At 42.2% G+C, this 22,935-nt stretch overlaps 1 protein-coding gene across 6 annotated transcripts in view; it reads left to right on the forward strand.

Moving 5' to 3' along the window:
• Positions 1-9,876, forward strand: part of CD47 (CD47 molecule) — a 47,405-nt gene extending 37,529 nt beyond the window's left edge. The window contains exons 8-11 of one of the 6 annotated variants that reach the window (XR_004287245.1): positions 135-181; positions 3,584-3,615; positions 4,990-5,014; positions 7,533-9,876. Coding sequence is in view for 4 of the 6 variants with exons in the window: in XM_032349930.1 (XP_032205821.1) it covers positions 3,584-3,615; positions 4,990-5,014; positions 5,642-5,674; positions 7,533-7,537 (95 nt within the window). In the remaining 2 variants the exon portion in view is untranslated. Of the gene's footprint in view, positions 1-134; positions 182-3,583; positions 3,616-4,989; positions 5,015-5,641; positions 5,675-7,532 lie in introns of all 6 variants that reach the window. The other 5 variants (XM_032349930.1, XR_004287246.1, XM_032349939.1 and 2 more) reach the window with 5 other exon arrangements.
• The last annotated feature ends 13,059 nt before the right edge of the window (positions 9,877-22,935 follow it).

The raw sequence follows: 22,935 nt of genomic DNA on the forward strand, positions 1-22,935 counted from the left end.
AGTTCCCAAGATTACTTTTTCTTTACCATAGTTTAGCATATAAATATATCACATGTAAGTTAAGTTAGTCCAATTTTATTGACATTTTGAGAATATTCTAAGTTAACTTTCCAAATCAACTTGTCTGATGCCAGAATTCAGAGGCACACCTTCGGTCAGTTGAAGGGCAAGAAGAGAAAAGGTACAGAAAACTTGCTCTTTAGATAATGTGGTAGAATGGGAAAATTGATGTGTTTTTCTTAAAATAATCTTAATGTATAAGTGTGAGTATCTGTAACATTAAGGTTGCAAATTTTAGCATTTTTATCAGGAGGTAAAAATTGTAAATGTTCCCAAAATAAATTTTACTCATTGCTGATGCTCTGTTTTGGAAAAGCTTAATGAATGTGTCTTGACTTAAATGCAGTAAAATCCTCAGGGTTTTTTGTTGTTGTTGTTGTCTTTGTTAAAAATCCAAGCTAACTTCAAGAGTAAGTTAATGACCCTATGAGAAATTTAACTTTTGTTGTTTTTATGATTTCCAAGCTTAAATTTGTAGCCTTAATGGTTGCTCTAGAAGTAAGATTTCTAAATTTCATTTCTTGTGGTCTTTTTAAACCATGTTGCATTTCATTTTGTTTCTGGAAGCATCTAAGTTTTGCAGAATGAAATTCAGGCTAGAAACAATAACAATGTGAGATCATACAGAAAATTAAGTAGAACTTACTAAACTCACTAGAGTTAGGCTTGTTGTTTGTATGTGACATCAGTATCCATTATTTATAAGTCAGTGCTTGTTCATTTTTTTAAAGTCATTACCACTTAGTTCCATAGAAGTACATATAAATATGTCTTGATACAAATCAACTTAGTAGTATACAGAAGCCACATTTACCATAACATCATAGTTGTTTTAGAATGACATGGAAAAGAAATATATATATATATATATAAAATCTAGTGATAGTTTATAGCCCATTGTTAAGGAAAGGTGAGTCTGATATCAGTAGGAAAAATAGTCCTGAAAATTCAAAACCTAGAAAAACATTTGTACTGTGTGGTCAGGTGTTTCAGGGAGAGAAGAATAAATCAAGAAGAAACTATGCAAGGGAGCTTGTATGGAGTCTGTAAGGCTTGTGGTTTAAAAATAAATAAATAAATAAAATAAATATAAATATATTATATATAATAAACAATTTATATATAATAAATGTATTTATATTTAATAAATATATTGTGTAAATACATATTATATAAATATACATTACATAAAATATGTTATATAATGTGTATTTATAAATATGTATAAAATAGATAGTTTACATATGTATTTATATATATTTAGTATATATATATGTTTAACTACATACATATGTGTAGCTGTCAGTGCCTTAGAACCATGATAGTAGCAAGTAAAGCACAGTAATTTTGTCACAATGATCATATGTCTATGGAAGAAGATTAACTCAAATGAAATGAACTTCTGTACTTTTGGATCTTACAGTATTAGAGGAAGCACAGCTGACTCTTTTCCTTCTTCATCATTGTTCTTTAGGGAGGTCTTTTTCAGAGTGGTCTAGACAAACTGATATTCCTTGGACCTGAGAATTGGGACTCAGAAACTATTCTTTACACATTATTAGGACAGAAAAGGAGTTACTTGGAAGTTCTTAATAATAATTCTGATAAATAAATTTATGATCTCGAAAATGTAGACCTAAAATCTTAACCTCTGACCCTTCACACGACCAGTCAGAAATTTTCACAGCTGTTTTCTTTTCCTTGATAGAGCATAGAGGGCATGGTTTAGTTGAAGTAAGTTGTATACACACGTAGCTACAATGATGATCCTTAACGAAGTTCTGTAATTCTTCCTGGCTTCTTTGGGGGACTGCTAAATGTGACTCACCCACCCACATTCCCAACCCATTTCACTCCCTACTACTGTTTTTTTTTTTAAGATTTTTTTCTTAAGTAATCTCTGCACCCATCGTGGGGCTCGAGCTCAGAACCCTGAGATCAAGAGTCACATGCTCTACTGACTGAGCCAGTCAGGCATCCCACTCCATACTACTTTAAAATGTGGTTTTCTTGTTTGGCTGCCAGGATCATACCACTCCCCAGGGGCATCTAGTAAGGGAGCTTTATTTTAAGGCAACCCATAATACTAACAGAGAAGGGAATCTCCTGAGAGCTGGGACACAGGCAGGCTTCACCGGGACTAGAACAGTAAGCAGTTTAGGAATTGGAAGGATCCAATGCAGTTCTAAGAACTGAGCCATCATGTCACCCTCTAAGTAACAGGAGTTAGTCAGTGCCCATCTGTCAGTTTTATTATCAAGTTCCTCTCTGATTCTTTCCCTACAAGCTTATCCTCCTCTTTATGGCCTTATCTTGTATTTTATTCTTGTCTTCTCACTGGTAGTTTCTATTACCTTTGTCTTTAAGCCTTGAGCTCCTCCCCTGGCTTGCTGTCTCCTTGTCACCTTTCTTTCCATCTCCCAACTTTCTGGTCTTCTTTCTGTTTCTTCTCTAAGTGCTCCAGTGGGAGAGAAAAGGTTTTCAGCTAGTCAGTTGCTGTGGTCTCTGAGAGAGTGTCTCAGCTTCTGGCTAGTTTGTACACTGGCTGCCCTTGGATAGGGTCTCACTTCCATTGCCCATCAGTTTTGGAAGCTTGTTAGGGGTGGGCATGGAGGAGGAGGAGCTATAAGTAGGGAGCACAGAACCCTGGAGCAATCCCTGGGGCTTGCCTGAGTCTGCTCACAATCAAATCCAGGCTTCTCTCCAACCCCCAGGACAGTATAATTGACTGTCCCGTAGCCCTCACCCTCCTACCGACAGGCTCACAGGATGTTGCTGCTTGATGCTTTTGATTATGCAGTACTCATTCTGTATTTAAGACTGGCTTGAGCTGCTCTGGGACCTTCTCACTTGGCTTTTGTAAGGAAGTTCTTTTTCCCCATGCATCTAGAGTAATATTTTTTTCCATTTGTCACTTTCTTCATGCCCTGTATTCCTTCATCTCCATTAACCAGTCTGTTTAGAAGCAGTGCCAAGGGTAACTTGGAAAGCTGAGTAGGAATACATAGAGAAGAAGTTGATTGTGGCTAAAACTAGCTGCTTAGAATAATTCATTAAAATCAGAAGGATCTGAATATTTTCTTTAGTTTGTTAGCTATTTGGAGCTTTGAAAATGGAAAGATGGAAGCAGAAGAAAAGACTGGGCTACAAGGGACAAGAACAGTGAGCTAAGGGCAGGCAATGAAGTAGCCGGTGGAGATTGGTCATTTCCACGTTTTGTCTACTTTCTGGCTGGGCTGAGTTAGGGAAGGGTGTAGAGTCCACAATGGGGTTGAACAGATGATAGCATTTTTCAACAAGAAGTGTAACAAGTGGCTGATTTGGGGGAAAGACAACATGTGCAAATGAAAGAAGGTAGATAGATGTTCATAATTTGATGTGGATGAATCATTTGATCATTTTATTCTATCAATGCATATAATCATTTGAAATTAATCATTATATGGTCATTGAAATGAAACATTATATTGCCTTCATTTGTATAATTTATTCAGTTTATTTTCTCAATTTTTAATTACATCAGCTTCCAATCAGAAGACTATACAACCTCCTAGGGTAAGTTAAACTTTCTTAAGTGAATTGGGAATGATCACTTGATGGTTTTGACTGAGGAATGGTCATAGAGATGTTGAAGACTTCTGCTCTCTCTTTAGTAGTATAACATCAGAATAAGAGAATATAGAAGTCATTTCATGACTTTGCATGAATAGATCCAACTCTGTTTTAAAACCTGTTTGGTCATGATAGTGCAATAGAATAGAATCAGTGATTCCTTAAGATTGGGCTGACTATTCAAGTGACTTCTCACTTCTCAGAACTGGAAAGTTCATGTGTAAGAATAATGGTTATTATCTCTGCTGAAGGAAGCTGACTGCAGTATCCTGCTCACCCATTGGCTCCATTTGATGTGCATATACAACATGATATTTCAGGCTTTAACCTGAGGGAGAGAGATTTGTGTGAAATTGATTTCATTAAAAATAATCTATAAAATAAATGTAAATATTTCTGGAACAAATCTGTTCTGAATTGTAATTTATTTCCCTTCTTCCCTCATTTTGTAAGTATTTTTTTCTTCCTCTGTACTGTACTGTAATTTTCACTATGTCTTGGATACCTTTAAAGCTATCTAAGAAAATTCCAAGAAAAGGAGCAAATTTAAGAGATAAACTGAAATAGATAAATGAGCATGTGGAAAAAAAAAAAAAAAACCAACAACAACAACCTGTAGAGACTGGTTATAGGACATGCCCAAGAACTATTTTCTTGAAAGAAGGTCTGGAGAGGTCACCTTCTAGAAAGGAGTAATAGTTCTATCTGGAAGGCCAAAATCAAGACTCCTGTCTGTGGCAGGAAGTGGAGATTACATATATTCCTTAGGCCTGATGAGCCTCAAAAGACATGCCTGAGAGGCAAGGGGGACTTAGAGGTAAATCTTACCACAGGTGTTTCTGCTAAAAAGATGGGTGCTGTAGCTACATTGGTCACCAACAGCCAGCAGTGTTTAAAGTGCCTCTGTTGGAGATAATCCAACCATTGGACCCTTAAATCTTAACACATTTTCTTTCCTTGTTACTGAATTCAGTTTGCATGATTTGAAAATGATTTTGTTTTGGTCTCACCTCTTATTTAGCTCTTTCATTTATGTTTGTATTGCTATTTATGTTTGCACTTTTTGGGAAGTTAGAATTTCTTGAACTAAAAGAAGCAGAATGGGTGGGAAATTCTGCTTAAAATTAATACAGTTATTAAACTATTAGATAAACTTGGCAAGCTTTGTTTTTTTAACTTTTATTGCCTTATTCTGTTTTCAGACTGTAAGATTCACTCTTTACTATATAGTTTAAATGTTAGCATTTATAAATTTTAGTATAAAAGGACATGAAATAAATTCCATTTTTACGTAAATATATTTTAAATATTTTCCAGAAAGCTGTAGAGGAGCCCCTTAATGGTATGTGGTTATTACAAACTTGTATATTTTTCTTGATCTATTACCTGATCATAATTTGATTAGCCTCCCAAAGCAGTTAGAATGCTCCATCTGTGCCTTGGGAGAAATCTAGGTTTGTTTTGTTTTGTTTTGTTTTGTTTTTGCCTTGACCCCTCTTTTCTTGATTATTCGGAGTACTGCTATTGTACTTACTTCTGAGAAGAATGCACTGTTCATTATCTCTCCAGAGTTGCTTGCTCTGGCCAAGCAATATTTGGGCGAGGGGACATTTGTCTTATATTAGCCAAGATGAAGCATAACACCCACAACAGAGAAGAATCTCAATTAATTTCACTTTCGGATTTATAAGTTTCAGATTTAGGCTGTTACCAGGGAATGAGACCAAGGATCTCACTTTCTTTCTCCCTAAATCTAGATCTGTGTTCCCAACTGACTTTGTTTCCTTTGTGGAGTCTGTGGGTATGATCCACAGAAAGACTTTTGTAATAAAGTAATAAACTTAAAATTAATTTGACTTTATAGCTGTGGAATAGTTAGCATGATATTACTGCATATTTACTTATTTAGAAATGATTTCTAATTGTGGAATCTTACTAACTGCCTGCTTGGCTTGTTACTAATTCTTAGCATTTAAAGAATCAAAAGGAATGATGAATGATGGTAAGTATAACATGCACCTACAATTATAGATCGGTTAAAATAAGAACACTGAAAAGAAATAAAGTGGCTTCTTGAAAGTATGCTCTTTCTTGTATGTAAAAGGGACACTGTCAAATCATAAAGGTCTGCATGTCTTGATTTGTAAAACTTAAATCTCTTCAAAGTTGTAAGACAAGTGCAGGAAAAGCTGTCGGGTGTCACTCATCCGACCCTCCAGTCATATTGTTCATGCATAGTAAAGAGGAATTACTGCTTTTTCAAAAACATTTTTCACCGGCAGTATCTGGTGCCTGTAACTTTTAAATGCTTTTTAGAAGACGCATAGATAACCTGGCACAAATCTTTATCATCTTGACAGAGTTTCTTTTGTGCTTGTGTTGGCAACCTGTTGCATTTAATTCATGGGGACTTAGTATCTCTGCTTTTCTAGGCAGGACTCAGTTCTGTCCTTATGGGAGAGGATTTAAGAGAGAAATGTTGGGTAGCTCGAGCTTTTGCTTCTTGTTTTGGAACTCTGGGCTAATAAATTCTAATGTTTGTTGACTATTTCAAGGGCATCTTTGTTAGTTTTTAAAAATAATAATTAAGTCTGAGCTATTGAGTACTAGAAGTATTCATTTTGATTGTCCCTTAAGATTCTGTGGTACTTCAGTTCTGTTAACATTTTAATAACTTTATGTTTTTACCTTATCAAAAATGTCTTCATACCTTTGATATTTGTCAATCATGTAAATAGTTTGCTATTTTACTGCTGTAATATCCATGACCTACCTCTTCACCTCTGTGGCAAAGTGAAGCCTTTAACATGAGGGGCTTCGTTCCCCTGAGAGCAGTTTTTGCAGGAGATTAAAAACATGCGGATTGTGTTTTGGTGGACAGAGTTTAAAACAAGGCTTATTTAGGCCATGTCCAACAGGGAATCACAGAGTGATTCCACTTTTGTAAGTTTGTGTCACAACCATAGCTTTTATTAACAAAGATGTATGTTTTGTTTGCCAACCACCACCCTCTGAAAAAAAAAAAAAAATTGGAGTTGGTAAGAATAAACGAAGTGATATTTTAAAAAAGAACTGGTCCCTGGAATTATGGCATGGTTTATCCATGTTTACGTTCTCATGGTTTATTTCTTAATTTCCTTGCTATCTTCTTGCTGTAGTGTCACCCTTCTGCAGCTGTATGAGGAAATGAAACTCCTCTGTTTTCAGAAAACTAGTACAAGAGCCTCAAGTATCTCTTCCTTTCTTTAGAACCACTGTAGCATAGAGTAGTTCTTTTGTGTTTATAGCACACAAAATCTGTGATGGCCTTTGAAACTCCCTTAATTTTGCTAATATTTAGCTGTTTAGAATTTGTTGGTTTAAAAAAAACCTGTGTTTCTGGTGGGCTTGTAGCTCACAGTGTGTCTTGCCTGGTCAGTAAGTGAGTTTCAAACTAACCTTCTATTGACCACAGTACCACTTTCTCTTTCTCCTGGCCCAAATCAACATTTTATTTTACTTAAATGATATAGGTCTGAAATGAATGGGATAGAACATTACTCTGTAATCAATATCTTTTGCTTTGAAAAATCAACATCACTTGGCTTTTCAGCTAACCCAGCAAACTGAGATTACCAGACTTTGTTGATTTTTTTTTTTTTCATTTGGCATTGACTGGCCTTTTACTTACTACAACTAAAAAGGCTGATGATTTGCCAGGTTTATGTCTGTGACCTTTGCAAATCTAAGATTAAATACTTTTCCTTTATTTTTAGATATCGTATATGTGACAATTCCAGTTTTTTAAAAATACATCAACTTGTTAATGTGTAGAAAATAGATATGAGTCGTGATTACATGTTCATTTTTCAATTTTCCAGAGTAACTGAAATGAAGTGATGGACTCTGATTTGGAAAGTAGTGAGACGTGAAAGGAATACAATTGTGTTTGAGCACCATGGCCTTGATTCACTGTTCAGGAGAAGAAAACAAGAAAAATAACTGGTTCTCATCTGTGGAAAAAAATTAATCATTGACCATTAAATGATTATTGTTACAGTTAAGTTTTTATTCAAAGCATTTGTAATGTAGTTAATAAAAGAATTATTATCTGTGTTGTGTGCCCAATTGAGATCCAGTTTTTTGTTGTTATTTTTACTCATTTAGGGGCAAGAGTAGAGTGGCCAACTTCCAAGAATGATCCTTTTCAGATCCTCGGGCCTCTTGACTTTAGGTCACCAGTTTAAATTGGTTCAGGGTGAGAATTACCTGGTGCGACCCTCGTGGTTTCCCAGAGAGGCTTATGAAGAACAGTGGCTTCCATAGAACCTTAGCAATCCCAGATTCACAGCCAGGTTGGCAGTTATGGCTGGTGTTAGCCAGATACCGTTTGTACCACTTCTGGGTCAAGGGAATAGCGAATTGAAGTACAGATAGGAGCACGCTTGGGAACGTCTTGAATGCCGCCTCCATGTGCCGCGATCCGGCAGGAGATCACGGTCTTCATTCTTGGGGGTTGCCATTCACACATTCTTCTCCGACATACAGTGTAACGAATCCTTTCCAGGTTTAGGGTAATTTTATTGATGGATGTGTTTTTCTTTTATTCACACAACCCTTTAAATCCTCTCTTGTCCTCCTGGTATTTGCTTCTGCTGTGCAAGATGTAGCACCTTTTCTCCTCTTTGAACATGGTCCAGTGACACGGTAGCATCATTGCAGAAAGGAGCCAGACTTATTCTCAGAGAACTATGTTCACACAGCAAAAATAGCGATGGTTGTAACATATGTATTTCCTTCCTCGGATTTGAAGGCACAATCTACAGTGTTTCTTCACTTCTTTTCTGATCTGGGGCATGAAAAACCAAGATTGAGATTTGAACTATGAGTCTCCTGCATGGCAACATAATGTGTGTCCCCGTCAGGCTGACAAGCCCACCCAATACAGGGTGGTTTTGTTACTGTTGTATCTGTGTTGCATGATAAACACTCATCATCTTCCTTGTGTAGTCCTGCCTCCGTAAGCCCCTCACTCTGAGATCCGAAAGTAAGGCAAACCTTCCACATTTCCTACCCCCGTTAGAAGATTAATGTTCTGACAGTCATGATCGCCTGGAGTACTTTTAGCTTCTTAGCACTCGTTTTCTTCCTGTGTGTGTGTGTGTGTGTGTGTGTGCGCGCGCGCGCACGTGTGCACACATATGTATAAGATAGGCACATGCATCTTCTGTACGGACAACAGTGGGGTACCTACAGGAGAGCACATGTTAATTTCATGCTTTTAGTAACAACATTAAAAAAAATCTTTATTGGGCGGGATTATATTGGATGCAACTCTGTGATCACTTAAAACTTCAAAAACTTCTAGGTAATTTGCCAAGCTTTTTGACTGCTCACAATACCCTCTAAAAATACTAGTAATTCTTCCTGTCTGTATAATAATAAGAAATTCATATCTGTAGTTACATAACTAATAGTTATTTCTTAGTCCACTGAATGTTCCCATGTGCCTCTTTTATGCCAAATTAATTGTCATATTTCATGTTGGGACCAAGTGGTTTGCCTCTGGCAAACCTTCTGACCTGCTGATGCTTCTCAGAAAACTGAGCAGACTATGAAGACAGCTCTTCTTGGAAAAAAAAAAAAAAAGTATTTTCTTCCCTAATTGTGTTGCTGTCCAAAATATTATCATATGTAGAGGGAGCTGTATTCCTTTATATAAATCTGATGGCTCTTGCTGCTCTTTTTTCCTCTGAAAATATATTTTACTAATATTGTTTGTTACTTTAGAAATCAATTTTGATGAAGGGAGGAGAAAAGCAGATGGACTTGAAAAAAAATCCAGATACCTATTCTCTGTTAAGAAAAAGTAGGGCATGAAAATCTTTATAGCAAACTTTTTTATAAGCTCAAAGTTGTACCTTTTAATATGCAGTAAGGTCTCATTTATTTGGGGTTCAGCCTTGGGACCCATCCACCACCCTTTGTGTTCTCTTAAACACTGCCTGTCTTTGGAGGCACTCACTGCCCTAGACAACGCACAGGGGAAGCAGGAGAGAGATGCCAGGTGACATCAACTCTTGCTCGTACTAGTTGTCAGCTTCTCTGGAAAAGGGACCACAGCAGCAGGAAGCCTCTTGCTTGGGCATCATTGGGCCAGTCCATTCCCTTTAAATCAGACCTGCAGTGGCTCCCAATTTTTTGTCACACCAAAGGAGAATTGTTAACAATGTTTTGAGCATCACGTATCCATCCCCGACTCCGACAACCTGCTTTTTACTCAGTGATCCCAATTTGTGCCATTGACTCTTTCGCTTGATTTTATTTAGTGTGCACCCTCTGGTGCCACTTGTCATTTTTGCAACAACTTTTCCAGTGTTGTTGGTCAAATCCAATTTTCTGTCTCCTTCAAAACATTGTCCTCCGCCCCTCCCTTCCCTCCTGGCTCTCATCTGTAGCTTAGCCCCATCCATGTCACTGCCTCTTTCATCTTTTCATCTTTCACCTTTCTTAGTACTTCATGTGTGTCTGCTGAGTTCTGTCCGTTTTTTTGTCTTGCTTCTCTCAATTTTGAAATTCTATTATGGCAAGAGCCTCCCCTTTCTCTTCCTGCAGTGTTTTGCATACATTAGGTGTTCAGTGCATAAGTTGGATGATTGGAAGTTGGCTATATGCAGATTCCCCACTATTTTCAGTAAGGTGATCTAGATGGTTCTCTTTTTTGGACAAATTTCACGTGCCCTGAAAACCTTAAAAGAGGATGACTTTTCACCTGGAAACTCCAGGTCTGTTTTGTTTAAATTTTTGAGAATGTCAAAAAATGGGGCCTTCCCAAAAAATGACAATAATGCTCATGCCAGGATGCTATAGTCAATTTAGTAAATGACCAAACAAATTGTGATTTGAGTTACAAAGCTCAAAAAGTGATAAGTTTACTCCTCATCTCATTAAGAATCAAGCTTTATATCACCTTCTAGATATTTTTTGTCCTAAAAGAGATATTCAAAAACAGATCTGTGGGATGTGTATGGAAATACATACTCCTTTACTTACCTGCCATTGGAAACCGGAGAAATGATTGTTGGACGACCCTTTCTCTTTTTATTACGTTTCATCTAATGGAGAGTTTATTTAGAAACCTTAGTTTCACATGTGTCATATTTTCAAAATCACTAACTGCCATCACCCACTGGGGTCCTTTGTTAAGTCATTTTCTGTAGCTAATAGGGATAATCCAGGTAACTTTTAAGAGATAAGCAGTGAACAGGAAGTTTTCCTGCCTTTGGCTTTTGACAGCTCTTACTTATCATTTAAAACCAGCTTTCCCATAAATTTAGCCTTTTCGAAAAGAGAGTATTTGTAATAAGCTTCTCTGTAAGGTAACATCAGTGGAATCTTAAGTGTTGTCATCAGGGTTGGTGAGAGAAGGAAACATTTCTGTTTTATTAAATGGAGCATTATTTACAAAAAGCCATTGTTAAGATTTAGATCCTACATCATATAAATATCCATTAACCATTCTAAATAAAGAAAACTCCAGTGTTGCTATGTGCAAGATCCTCTCTTGGGGCTTTTTTCCATAGCAATTAAAGGTGTGCTATTTGTCAGTAGCCATTTTTTGCAGTGATTTAAAGACCAAAGTTGTTTTACAGCTGTGTTACCGTTAAAGGTTTTTTTTATATGTATTAAATCAATTTATCACTGTTTGAAGCTTTGAATATCTGCAATCTTTGCCAAGATACTTTTTTTATTTAAAAACATAACTTTGTAAATATTACCCTGTAATATTATATATACTTAATAAAACATTTTAAGCTATTTTGTTGGACTGTTTCTATTGCTGTTAAAGCAGACCACAAACACATTCCAAAGAAAGTTAGTTCATTGTATCTTCAAGTTGTCCATATTCTAGGTAACAATGCAAAGGATCACTTAAAATATTAATTTATACATTCCTTTTTAAAGTACATTAGCCAATAAGCAAACTTTTAATTGGAGCAAAGCTTTAACAAGTTTTAAGCAAGTCTGTCATGTTGAATTCTCCCACGGTCTGGTGTGAACGTCACTTGGGAAAGCAGGAGCCCTGGGTTCCGGTCCTAGCTGTCCTGCTGACCAGCAGAGAATCTTGGCAGGCCGCCTCGCGACATCTCCGTGCCCCTCCTCACCTGCAGAGAGAAACCTCTTTCAGCACTGAGCTGTACATTTAAAAAGTTCTCCCTTTTAACTGGTTGTCACTTAGGATTATTTCAATTACTAGTGAAAGAAAACCTGTATCTAAGAAAAATGGGATTTTTCGGCTAGCATAATTGAAAACACAGGTGCACAAACTGGATATGGGCCTCAAAACGGTGTCCTGCGGATCCCCGGTCTCCCCAGCTCTCAGGCTAGCTCTCGCCGGCCTTCAGAGGTCGCGTGTGATAGGAAAACAGACCGTTGCCGTCCGAGACCCACCTGCTGCCAAGGTCAGGGAACATGGGAGGAAGAAAGAGGGCTTCTCTCGCTCAGTAGTCCTGTCCGGCCCCATATTCCATCTCCGTGCTGTGACTGGGTCCCCAGCCTCCCACTCTCACTCAGCGACGCCAGGCACCCCTGATGCTCCCAGCAGACGGGCCCAACTCCCTTCGCTAGCTGGAATGGAGACGATGGGTGCCCTCTGGGGTGCAGGTGGGGATTGAGGGGAAGTGAACCTGCAGCCCGAGTTGGGGGGTTGGTACCAGATGATGAGATGACTTTAGACTTTGGAGCACAGCCTTCCTAGTCGGCACTGCGTGCCTTGCACGTACTCCACGATTCTGCATTGTAGGTGTGATTGTCGACTGTTGGGATGGAAAATAATACTTTGCAGCAAAGTACCATCTCCTGTCTTACCTCATAGGCAATTTAAATTTTTTTATGCATGTATGAGGACTTTTTCACTCTCAGCAGGAGTAACTAATGGAGTTGAGAAAGCATTTAAATGGCCTACCTCCTGCACTGAGGGCTGCTCTGTGTAGCAGGAACTGTACTCAACCTGATTAGGACTCCCACGGAGGTGCCTTGCAGATACAACTGGGTTTCATTTCTGAGAGGCGCCTCTCCAGCTCAAGGCCTCAAGTCTGATAGCTTTAGAAAGTGCCAGATTATGGTAACACCATTCATATAGGACGTGATTTCACCAGTAGCTCAGAGGTTTGAGCACAACTGACTGTGGTGGTGTGAGCAGAGGTTGTGCCAGAACGCTACGCCCCGTGTTTATTTTGTGTGTGCAAGCTTCATGCTCAGGCACCCATCCACCAAACCCGGGGGGCCAGGGGAAGGGAGAGGAGAATGAAGTATTTAACCCTGAGTTATGGATAATTGGGTTATTTAATGTTGAAGACAGCACCAATGACTGCATAGAAGTGACTGGACCTAATCATGAGAACCCACTCACTGAGCACCCCCATTCCTGTAGTCAGTCATTTGCCTAGAATGCGGGTGCCTTTCAACTCTGATAATAGCCAGTTGTGAGGGACCGATGAGTGAGAAATGTTTGCTAAGGCGGTCCAATTTGGAGAGAATTAAGGTAGAAGTCTGAAAACTGCCGTCTGATGTCAGTCTCGATGCCAAGGACCGTGCTGGATTTGCAGATCTGCAGAACGGCTGCTCTTCTCTTCTAGATGTTGTCCTACACATGGCGCGGTGCAAGGCTCCGGGCTCCTCCCCCCAGCATAATCTTATTTGATCATCGACCTGTCTTCCAGAAGAGACAACAATTGTTTCACTTCCTGATTTTCTTTAAATTGCCTGCAAAATTCCTCAAGATTAAACCGACAACATACAGAAGCTGATCGACATCCTAAACAAATGGACTGTTGGCAAAATTTAAGTGTAATTTGCTTAAAATATGGAATATATCTTCCATGGAAGCTCTCTACTTATTTACTTTTTAAATATATAGCAATTTAGCAATTTCAGCATATGTACCAGATTGTGTGGGGAGATATCTTTCACGCTGAGGACAACTGGAAAGTACTAGAATCTTTGCCCTTCCACTGCTACACCTCATTCGCTACTGGTTGTAGGATAGGTTTCCCACTGCCTTGGGTGCAAGTCCTGTGGTGGCACAACAACCACTCCCCACCCTCAGTAATACTTCTCACTCTCCAGGGAATTTCCACCCCCTCTGCAACCAGATATTTTTAGAATGTAATGTTCATAAACCCCATTTTTGCAAGCTAGAGAATGCATGTATTTGGTTAACTGAAAAAAAAAATTTTTTTATTGCGATGTTATCAAGTGTTTAATTCTCACAGTTGAATTGGTTCAGTATATATCTTGGATTTTTAAAAATTTGATTATCCTGGATTCAGCAGAGTCCATATCTCCTCAGATCTTTAGCTGTATGCCTGGGTATCCACAGGGATTGTTCTGGTAACAACTGTTACTAAATGGAGTAGAAAATGCTACTCTGGATCCTCTGTGGGGATATATTTGAGAGCATCAACACATATCAGTTGTTCCCATTTTCACTCAGAGAAAGTTGTCAGAAAATCATGGAATTTTTTGTTAGGCTTTAAGCTGATTGTGGGGCATTTAGTCATTGCCCAAAAGAATTGTGAATGAAACCACACCAAAAAATTTTCTTAATTATCTTTTTAAAAGCATCACACTTGGTAACATTAAATCCTCTCATATTATTTTTATGTTTCTGGCAAAGTATTAAATACAGTCTCCTGGAAGACATTTAGTCAAAAGGTTTGACCAGAAGAATTACCAGACCTCATCCTTGGGACTTCTGGCAAGAATCATTTTTCTTTGCTAAGTGAACTGACTAGACTTGGGAGAGAGACCCAACTAGGTCCCTCCCCCAAAGCACCTGGGAGCCTCCAAAAGAGCCGTGATATAGTGAAAGGAAGGTCTCAGAACAGACTTTTCCTGAGCGACCAGATCCTCTGGGAGGCCACTCAGTCGCTTTAACTCGTGTTAATGAGCCAGTTACTGACTTACAGAACTTGATCCTGTTCCTCAAAGGACTCCAAGGGCCTGCTCAGGTCAGGTGCCCTTGCACGGAGAGGAGCCACATTTGTGACCACAAGCATTGCCCGTGTGGACGCAAACTCTGTGGGTGCCGGATGTGGGTAAACAGCTCTATGCAAAACCCTGCCTTGAAATGCCTTGCTCAAAGCAACTGGGCGCAGGGCTGAGAGAGTCATTCATTCGTATAGCGAACAGTGTATTAGTCTTCCCCTGAGAAAGCCACCACGATCATTTGTACTATACGCAAAAGACAAGTTTATTTAAAAAAACAAAAACAAAAACAAAACAAAACCAAAAACCCACAACAGAAAAAAAAAAAAAAAAAAAAACAACCAATTCCCAAGTCGACAGATTCCAAGGGCCTGGATGCCATCCAGAGGAGCCTGGCGGTGACACAGATGCGGATGAAAGCCGGATTTGAGGAGCCAGCCTTCTCCGGTCCTCCCGGGGGTTTTCATTCTTCAACTTGGAGATAAAAATAAGGGCTGACATCTCAAGGTGAGGAGAGAGAGAGCAGCATGTGTTCTTCCAAAGACCCGACAAGATAATAGATTTTTTTTTTCTTAAAGCTGTTGCTGAGTGTAACTTACTTATTGTTTCAAAGGGCTTTTTTCTAAAATGAAATCTACGTAAGCAATTGTAAAGAAATCTAGAACACCCCCAGGGTGACTGGTGTTAGAGTCCTGTCAGGGATTTAAATCCGATTATTAGTCTGAGAGTAAGGAGAGAAAACCGGCCTAGGGTCAGCCTGGGAAACAGTACTGGCCACGCTGGCCACATTCATCAGCCAAGTCATTAGTGCCCTACAGCACAGTTCAGCGCATGTATTCTGACTCTTGAAAGAAGGCCGCAGAAGTTTCAGTTTTCCTGATAGTTTCTTTTTCTCTGGAGTCGAGATGCTTCCTCCCCTGCTATATGCCACCTCGTCTGAGCCCCAGATGGAACCTGGAGCCAGCTGTCAGGGCAGAAACTTAGAGGAGAGGCAACGATGCAGAATCAGAGCACCCCATGCCCCTGCACGGCCCCCAGCTGTGTGACCCTGGGCAAGTGAACGGACTTCTCTGTGCCTCTGTGTCTTCATTCGTCAAAAGAAGATTCAATGTGAACACTGAAAGACATCAGGCACGCGAGGTACTCAGCACAGTGCCTGACCCAACGTAAGCACTCAGGAACAGTAAGCTATTTCTCGTTTTCCTCTTCTTATTAAACATGGGCTAAGGGGCGGGGGGGCGGGGGGGGGGGACCTGGCATGACAGTCTAGAGGTGAGCATAACATATAGTGGAGTATGTATTTTCCTATGCAGGGTTATTGCCAAAGAAACAAATAGAACATGACGGGGAGTCTAAAACGATGTGACAAGGGCAGCTACACTGCAGACGTGGGCACTCCAAGCAAAATTTTTTGTCAGGACACCCTCTGGGTCCATTCATGAAACCAGAGTACAGGAGGGGACGTTCGAGAAGGGGAGTGGGTAATCCTATTTACCCTCTCCCAGAATGCACAGAGGACGGAAGAGGAGCTCGTCCTTGTAGCACAAGGAGGGTCTTTGGAGCCCTGCTCCTGCCAGTTTTCCTCAGCTCATCCATTTATGCATTTCTGTCAGTGGCTGATTCTCAAGACGTCTCAAAATGCGTTAAGAGCAGGCCCTCCAATCACGCTAGATGGAATACTTGGGTGAAGAACTTAGAGCAGCCTTCAGGCTAATAACCAGTCGAAACTAAATCCAAGTATATAGGAGTGAAGATAGATGTGGAAAATATTGAGGCCTGGTAAATAGTATTTCACAAATGGAATAGTATTTCACAAGACTTCACAATTTGCAGTCGGGGGGTTTTGATAAGGCTTAGGTTAAACTGTAATCAGCGCATTCTCTAAAATGATCAGAGCCTCTGCGCCATCCTGGGTGGCTGTAGAAAGCAAAAAAGGCAGCTGGAGACATGCCGTGAATTGGAAGTAGCTTCCATTTCCTTCTCCCCCGCCTCCTCATATGGCCACGGACGATGCCCAGTTCAAGGGGGGATCAAACGCCAAGTGAGGCACGTGGCCTGTCCTGTGTGCAGAGTGTGGAAACCTGCTTTGGAGAGGGCTTGATTAAAGGCCCCCAGTGAATTGGAAGGCCTGGTTTTCTATTAAGCCTTTAATGCTTACAATATTATACACTCCCCATAGAGAGGGAATCCGGGCTGTCCTATGTCGATGTTTTAGCTCCTGACTCCTAACTTGGCAAGAGATGGATGGTGAATCAATATGTCACAGTCTGTTAAAAGATGCTTCGCTGTTTATGTTTGTTGAGTGTTTAGAAATGCAGTAACTACACTGGAGTCTTTTCTTGGTCTGTCATCTGTTTCCGAGGGAACAGAAAGGGATGCGGAGAGCCAACCACAGCGCCATATTCACACCCAAAAGTGGGTGCCCGTGCCTTCCATTGGGGACAGCGCCATTCCACGCTACCGGATGACGAGCATTTTATAGACGCCCCCTGTCTCGTTTCTTCCTCCAAACCAATCCCTCACTTCCTTCCACCCCGAATAAAAGTATAACGTGGATCGTGGCACGGTCAACGGATTTTCAGTAGGAAGGATGCTCTGAGCAGTGAAAAGTATAAATAAATTGGTTCTATGCTGAAATTAACTGTGAAGCCAGGAAGATAAACACAGCACAACTAATTGCATCCAAGCAAGATTAACAAGAATGCTCTTCTATGGAAAGAAAAAAAAAATCCACAGCATTAACAGAAATTAAACAATATCTCAGTGAAACTAGTAAATGTATATCTGTATGTTTAATTAAAAGCAAGACTCTCTTTTGTCTTGTTTCTTACTGAGCTGCTTAAATTAAGGAAGTCTAATGTTAAATGAGAAAACTCAACTCAGGACCCCTTGTCACCTGCATTTAATCAAGACTTCTGAGTCTCATCCAAACTCATAAGACAGGTCGCAGCAAGGGTGAATGTAGGAGTCTCGTGTGAACTTCCCATGGCTTGCCTTTTCCAGGTCTCTAGTTCTCCAGCTTGGAGGTAGAAATCTCCAGGGAGCCTTGTGACTGGAAAGCCACTTCCCCTATTTTCACCTCATGATTTTGATGAAAAGATAACCGTATTGGGCTAATAATAAGCAAAGCTTCTCTCTCTAGCAATAGCCAAAATTATTCATTTGTTGTTTTTCTGATAATAAAAGTTTTACAGAAATGTTGAGCAAAGCATTTACCTGAGATTTTGCTTCTTTTCAGCTCAATTTCCTGCAGTGTTCTAGAAAACACGGGATCTATTAAAGGTCAGATTTTGAGTGGAAGACAGTTTTGGGGAATTGTTCCCTCATGCTTTGTCTAAATACCTTACTACAGGCCATTGTAAGCTGTTTTCTCTCCGCCTACTGAGAACCCACGGTCACATCTGAGTTAACCCTCCTTGTCGAGTTCAGTCATGGCCGCTCCTCGGGGGCAGAATGGGGAAGGCGGAGGCCCTCTCCCTCAAGGCACCCAAAGACTCCAGCAGCACAGGAGGAAGCAGAGGGCAGGAGGCCACTGCATTGAGACCCCTTGGGCTGTGCATTGGGCTTGTGTCTCCCCATGTGCCAGCAATGTTGCCCGGATGGGTGGATGGATATGCCAGGTAACTGTTGGACACCTCAAAGCCTTTGGAAGACAGAAGTTGTGACATGTGAACCTTTCTGATTTCATGATTATCAGGCAGACCTCTTTCTCTCCTTCTTCATCCTGTGAGGTCTTTGTTCATCTTTCAGAAAAGTCTCGTCCCCCACTCACTGTGCCACCCTGGGCATAACAGATTAGCAGCTATTTATTGAGAACCTGCTCCTAACAGGCGCCATGCGAGGGCCTGAGCTTCTGGCCAGAATCAGACAGACAGACCCTCTGAGCCGCAGTGGACGGTTTGGTACGTGTCTGACTGCTTCCCAGCCTTGATTCCCCCAGTGGTTACATAGGAAAAGAACAAAAACAAAAATAAGAATCCCTCCTTCCAGACGTGGTTTGAGGACTCCATGAGTTAAGGTAGACAAAGGTGTTGAGTGGAATATAACTAGGGTTTAGTTAATGTTACTCACTCAGTCAGTGAAAGAAAAAAATCTAAATCCATACAACTCCCCCTTTCTTCAAAATTTGTACCTTTTTGAGTACAAATAATACAGAATAATCTTTTAGATTATTTCTGGATAGAGTTGAAGCTCTTGGATATTTTCCCCTTCTTCTTCTTTTTTTTTTTTTTCTTTTAAAGATTTATTTATTTGTTTGTGGAGGGGGTGAGGAGGAGCAGAGGGGGAGATCCTCCAACCTGGGACTCCATCTCATGATGCGGAGATCAGGACTTGAGCCGAAACTGAGTTAGACACCTAATAACCTATGCCAGCCAGGCACCCCTACACTCTTGATTTTTTAAAAAGTGAGTGATTTAGGGGATCCCTGGGTGGCTCAGTTGGCTAAAAGCTTCTGCCTGAGGCTCAGATCATGATCCCAGACTCCCGGGATCAAGCCCAGCATTGGGCTCCCACGGGGAGACTGCTTCTCCCTCTACCTGCAGCTCCTCCTGCGTGTGCTCTCTCTCCGTGTCTCTGTGATGAATAAATAAATAAATAAATAAATGGTGAGTGATTTAGGATCAAACAGCAGATCACAGGTTAGGAATCCTAGGAAGAGCCGTTCTCTAGGCCATGTACCACCTCCAGGAAACCTGCCATCAGAGTAGCAAACCCTGGGCGGGAGTGTGAAGTATGCAGGCTTCAAGCCCTCTGTGGGAAGGATGGGGGGAGCCGAAGACCCTGCGCAGCCTGACCTTGCCTCTCTGCCCCGCCTGCGGGAACCGCTTGTGCAAACCCCTGCGGACCCTAGGAAACGCCTTGGCAGGGCATGTCTTCAGGCCAGATTTGCTTGGCATGGTCTAATAGGCTCAGCCGGCACAGATGATTCCAGACGCTGGTGATGAAATAAGCGACATACCTTTCTTCCCGGATGGATATGGGGCGAATTCCACTCACATGCGGAGAGCAACAAAAGAGTGTTCCCAAAGCCCCCACCTGTTTTCCTTTGGGCCTTCCCCAGCTTCCCCAGCCTCAGCTCTGATCGTTTGGCCCTATATAGTCCATTCCAGGGCCCACTTAGCCTGTAGAGAAGGCTGGGAGGAGTGACATGTGCCCAGTGGGGGCGGAAGTGTCTAGCTGTAGGAGACAGCGTTTGGCAGTGAGGCGGGAACTAGGCTCCCGCTCCTCAACTCTCACCAAGGAGCTGGGGACGCTGACAAGGTGGCTGGGCTTTCTGCATCTCAGCTTCTACATGTATAAGATGAGGGGCTTGGCCTAGGAGCTGCCAGGGCTCACCCCTGCACTACTATCCCGTCATCTCTGCCATGAGGCTGGTCAGGACAATAGGAAAGTGTTTCTTCTCTAATCTCCACCCAAGGGGAAGTCAGGATGTGGCTTACAGAAGGAGCCGGTGCCCCACCAACTACCTCGGGGTGACGTGAAGACCCCAGGAAAAAAATGCTGCTGACAAGGAGATCGCCATCTGTCCAGCCTGCGCCTGTGCCCTGGAATCCCCTGAGGTCTACGACCCTTGGTCGAGACCTTGACCAAGACCCAGGTCAAGGTCAAAGACATGGCCCTCCCAGACACTGAGATTCCCAAGGCTCCCTGCTACACTGGGAGGGCTACCTGGAAGGCCAAATTTGGAGTGATTTGTCGAGAACCCTTCAACCTTCAGGATACTCTGTGGAAGGTGGGATGCCAATGAGTCACCGCAGGTGGGTTTTATTTGGTGTATTACAGGGTTTTAAACATTTGTACCAGTAAAAGAAGAAGAAAACCCAACAGAAAGAGGAGGTTCTACATTTTAAAAAATCTGGATTTCCAGCTACTGTTGAAGGGGAAGATGTAGCCACACTGGGTACACACGCTCACAGGCCCCGCGGACCAGCGGGGGTGGCCCAGCTTCTGCCCTTCCGGGTGGGGTGCAAACTCTCCCAGGTCTTCACCGCTCCTTCCACAGCCGCTACTTGAGCCTGCATTTTAGTATTTTACTTGTAATAGGGAGATGATTTCTCTGTACTCATGAATCCATGAGCAATGAGAAAATAAAACATACCCAGAGGACCATGTGCTTTACCAGCAAGTAGAGAACGTGTCTTCTATGGAAGGACAGGGCAGGGCCAGTGTTTTCCACCCAAATCCCCAGCACGCTCCACTCACCGGTGTTACCTGGCCTGGCTCTTAAAAGCATTTTATTCTCATCCTCTCCCTGGAAAACCAGGAGGATGGAAATCAGCAGATAGCCTGCGACTTCTCTCCAGGCCTTCCCCTTCCAGAATTATCGAAGGTCAGGGCAGGGTTGCCTTGGCACCTCGTCTTGGCAGGAGTTCAGTTGTCTTCAGCCCCTGCTTCATCACCTGCAGCCGACATCAATCCCATCCAGCAGTCTTAGAGCAGGTGGGAATTTGGTAAACTAATTGAGCCTGTTTGCTGGAAGTACTCACAATGTGAATTTCTATTATGATCTTCTCCGTCTTTCACACAGATAAGGAAACTCGGGCTCAGACAGGTAGTGAACTCACTGACAGGATGGGATACTAGCACCAGCAGGGCTAGAGGGGGTGTTGATAAGGCGTGTTTCCTTGTTCTTCCCCACCCCCACCCCGCCCCCGCAGGGAGCACAAGATGCCCTTCCCCACAACCCCCTTCCCTTCTCTCCACTCTGTGTGCAGGATGCACCCACACTAGCCCTCGGACTGGAAGCAGGCCAGCTCCTCTCCCCAGAGTCCCCCTCCTCTAGCAGATGGGGCGATGCAGGGAGGGGAGCCAGCTGGTGTGTGCCCGCTGCGGGCCGGCTGCCTGTGGGGTGGCCGCTGCCAGCCACTGCCAAGTGAGCCTGACGAGGAGGCGCGGCGTCCACGGACGGGCCAGAAGGTCTCTTGGTTTTCTATGTAGGGCTGCCCAGTGCTACCTGGTTCCCAGAAGGGAGAGCCTGGGGAAAGGGATAAACACTCATCCGAGCTCTGAAATGGAAGGAACATCACTCAGCCAGGGTGCAGAGAAGCCAGATCGATAATATCACGAGGCACAGAGGACGTACAAACGTCCTAGGAAAAGAGCAGCCCACCACACGGGCATGGAGGGGGCAAATGGCCTGCCCGGGATGTGGAGTCTGGGGGTCCATTCTCCAGTCACACTGGCTCCGTCTCTATTTGGTAAGCACAGACTACATGCTGGGTATCTAGACAGGCATGAAGTTTTTCCTGGACGAGGCCATAGGATCCACAGAGGAGCCCCTTTGCTGAGCCTGAGTCAAACCCGCAGAAAATCCCAAGAATGTTCTGTGGCTTCTGTGTCTGAAGTTCCAAGTCCATGTGGAAGCAGCCAATTCAGCTGCTATGGACAGAATGTGAGCCCGCTGTGCTGGGATCTGGAGGCAGGGCCTTTGGGACATGACTGGGGTTGCATTACGTAAAGGGGGTGGGGCCCTTGTGATGGGAGTAATGCCCTTTATAAAAAGAGAAGAGAAAATTCTGGAAGAAGACTTTCACCAGATGCCTAATCTGCCAGAACGTTGCGGTAGGACTTCCCAGCCTCCAGAACTGTGAGAAATCAGTGTTTGTTGTGTAAGCCACCCAGGCTGTGGTTGAGTCATCACCCAAGCTCAGTTCTTTGGCAACATATCCACCAGATGACAGCTCTGCAGAATGACCAGTTAACTCCAGGTACCCGTCCAAAGACGGCAAAACTTCCACCTATCGTGTGTGCCGGTGGAGCCTGAACTGGGTTCTAGAAAAATGGCGAAAATTTCAGTTCCTAATGCATCCTAACACTGCATTAGGTGCTTTTGTATATGTTGTTCTTTCACTTAAATCTTGAAACCCCCAGCAGAGGTTTTCTCCTGCTTATTTTATTCATGAGGGGCGTGAGGCTCAGAGAGGGTAAGAAACACATCCAAGGTCACCCAGCTGGGAACTGATAGAGCCAGGTTTCAACCCAGTTCTTTCTGGCGCAAAGCCCAGGCTCTGTTCTCTGCAGCTGTGCATGGGAAGGTCGAGCCGGAGAAACCTTTTTTGGTCTCAGACTGTTGAATTCACCTTGAATCTCTGGAAGCCTTTAAACCAGCTGCATAGTTTCTAAAGACTGTACCCATACTTGACTTCTTCTGTCAGTATCTTCTTCCAGATGACTGAGACACACTTGCTGGTGATAAGACCAGATTAACCTATTTCAATTCGATGGCTGGACTCTGACACACCTAAAAAAAAAAAAAAAAGAAGAAAATGTCCATCAAAGACCACAGTTATATGG

The sequence above is a fragment of the Mustela erminea genome, chromosome 1 (assembly GCF_009829155.1).
Source record: "Mustela erminea isolate mMusErm1 chromosome 1, mMusErm1.Pri, whole genome shotgun sequence".
Taxonomy (NCBI): domain Eukaryota; kingdom Metazoa; phylum Chordata; class Mammalia; order Carnivora; family Mustelidae; genus Mustela; species Mustela erminea.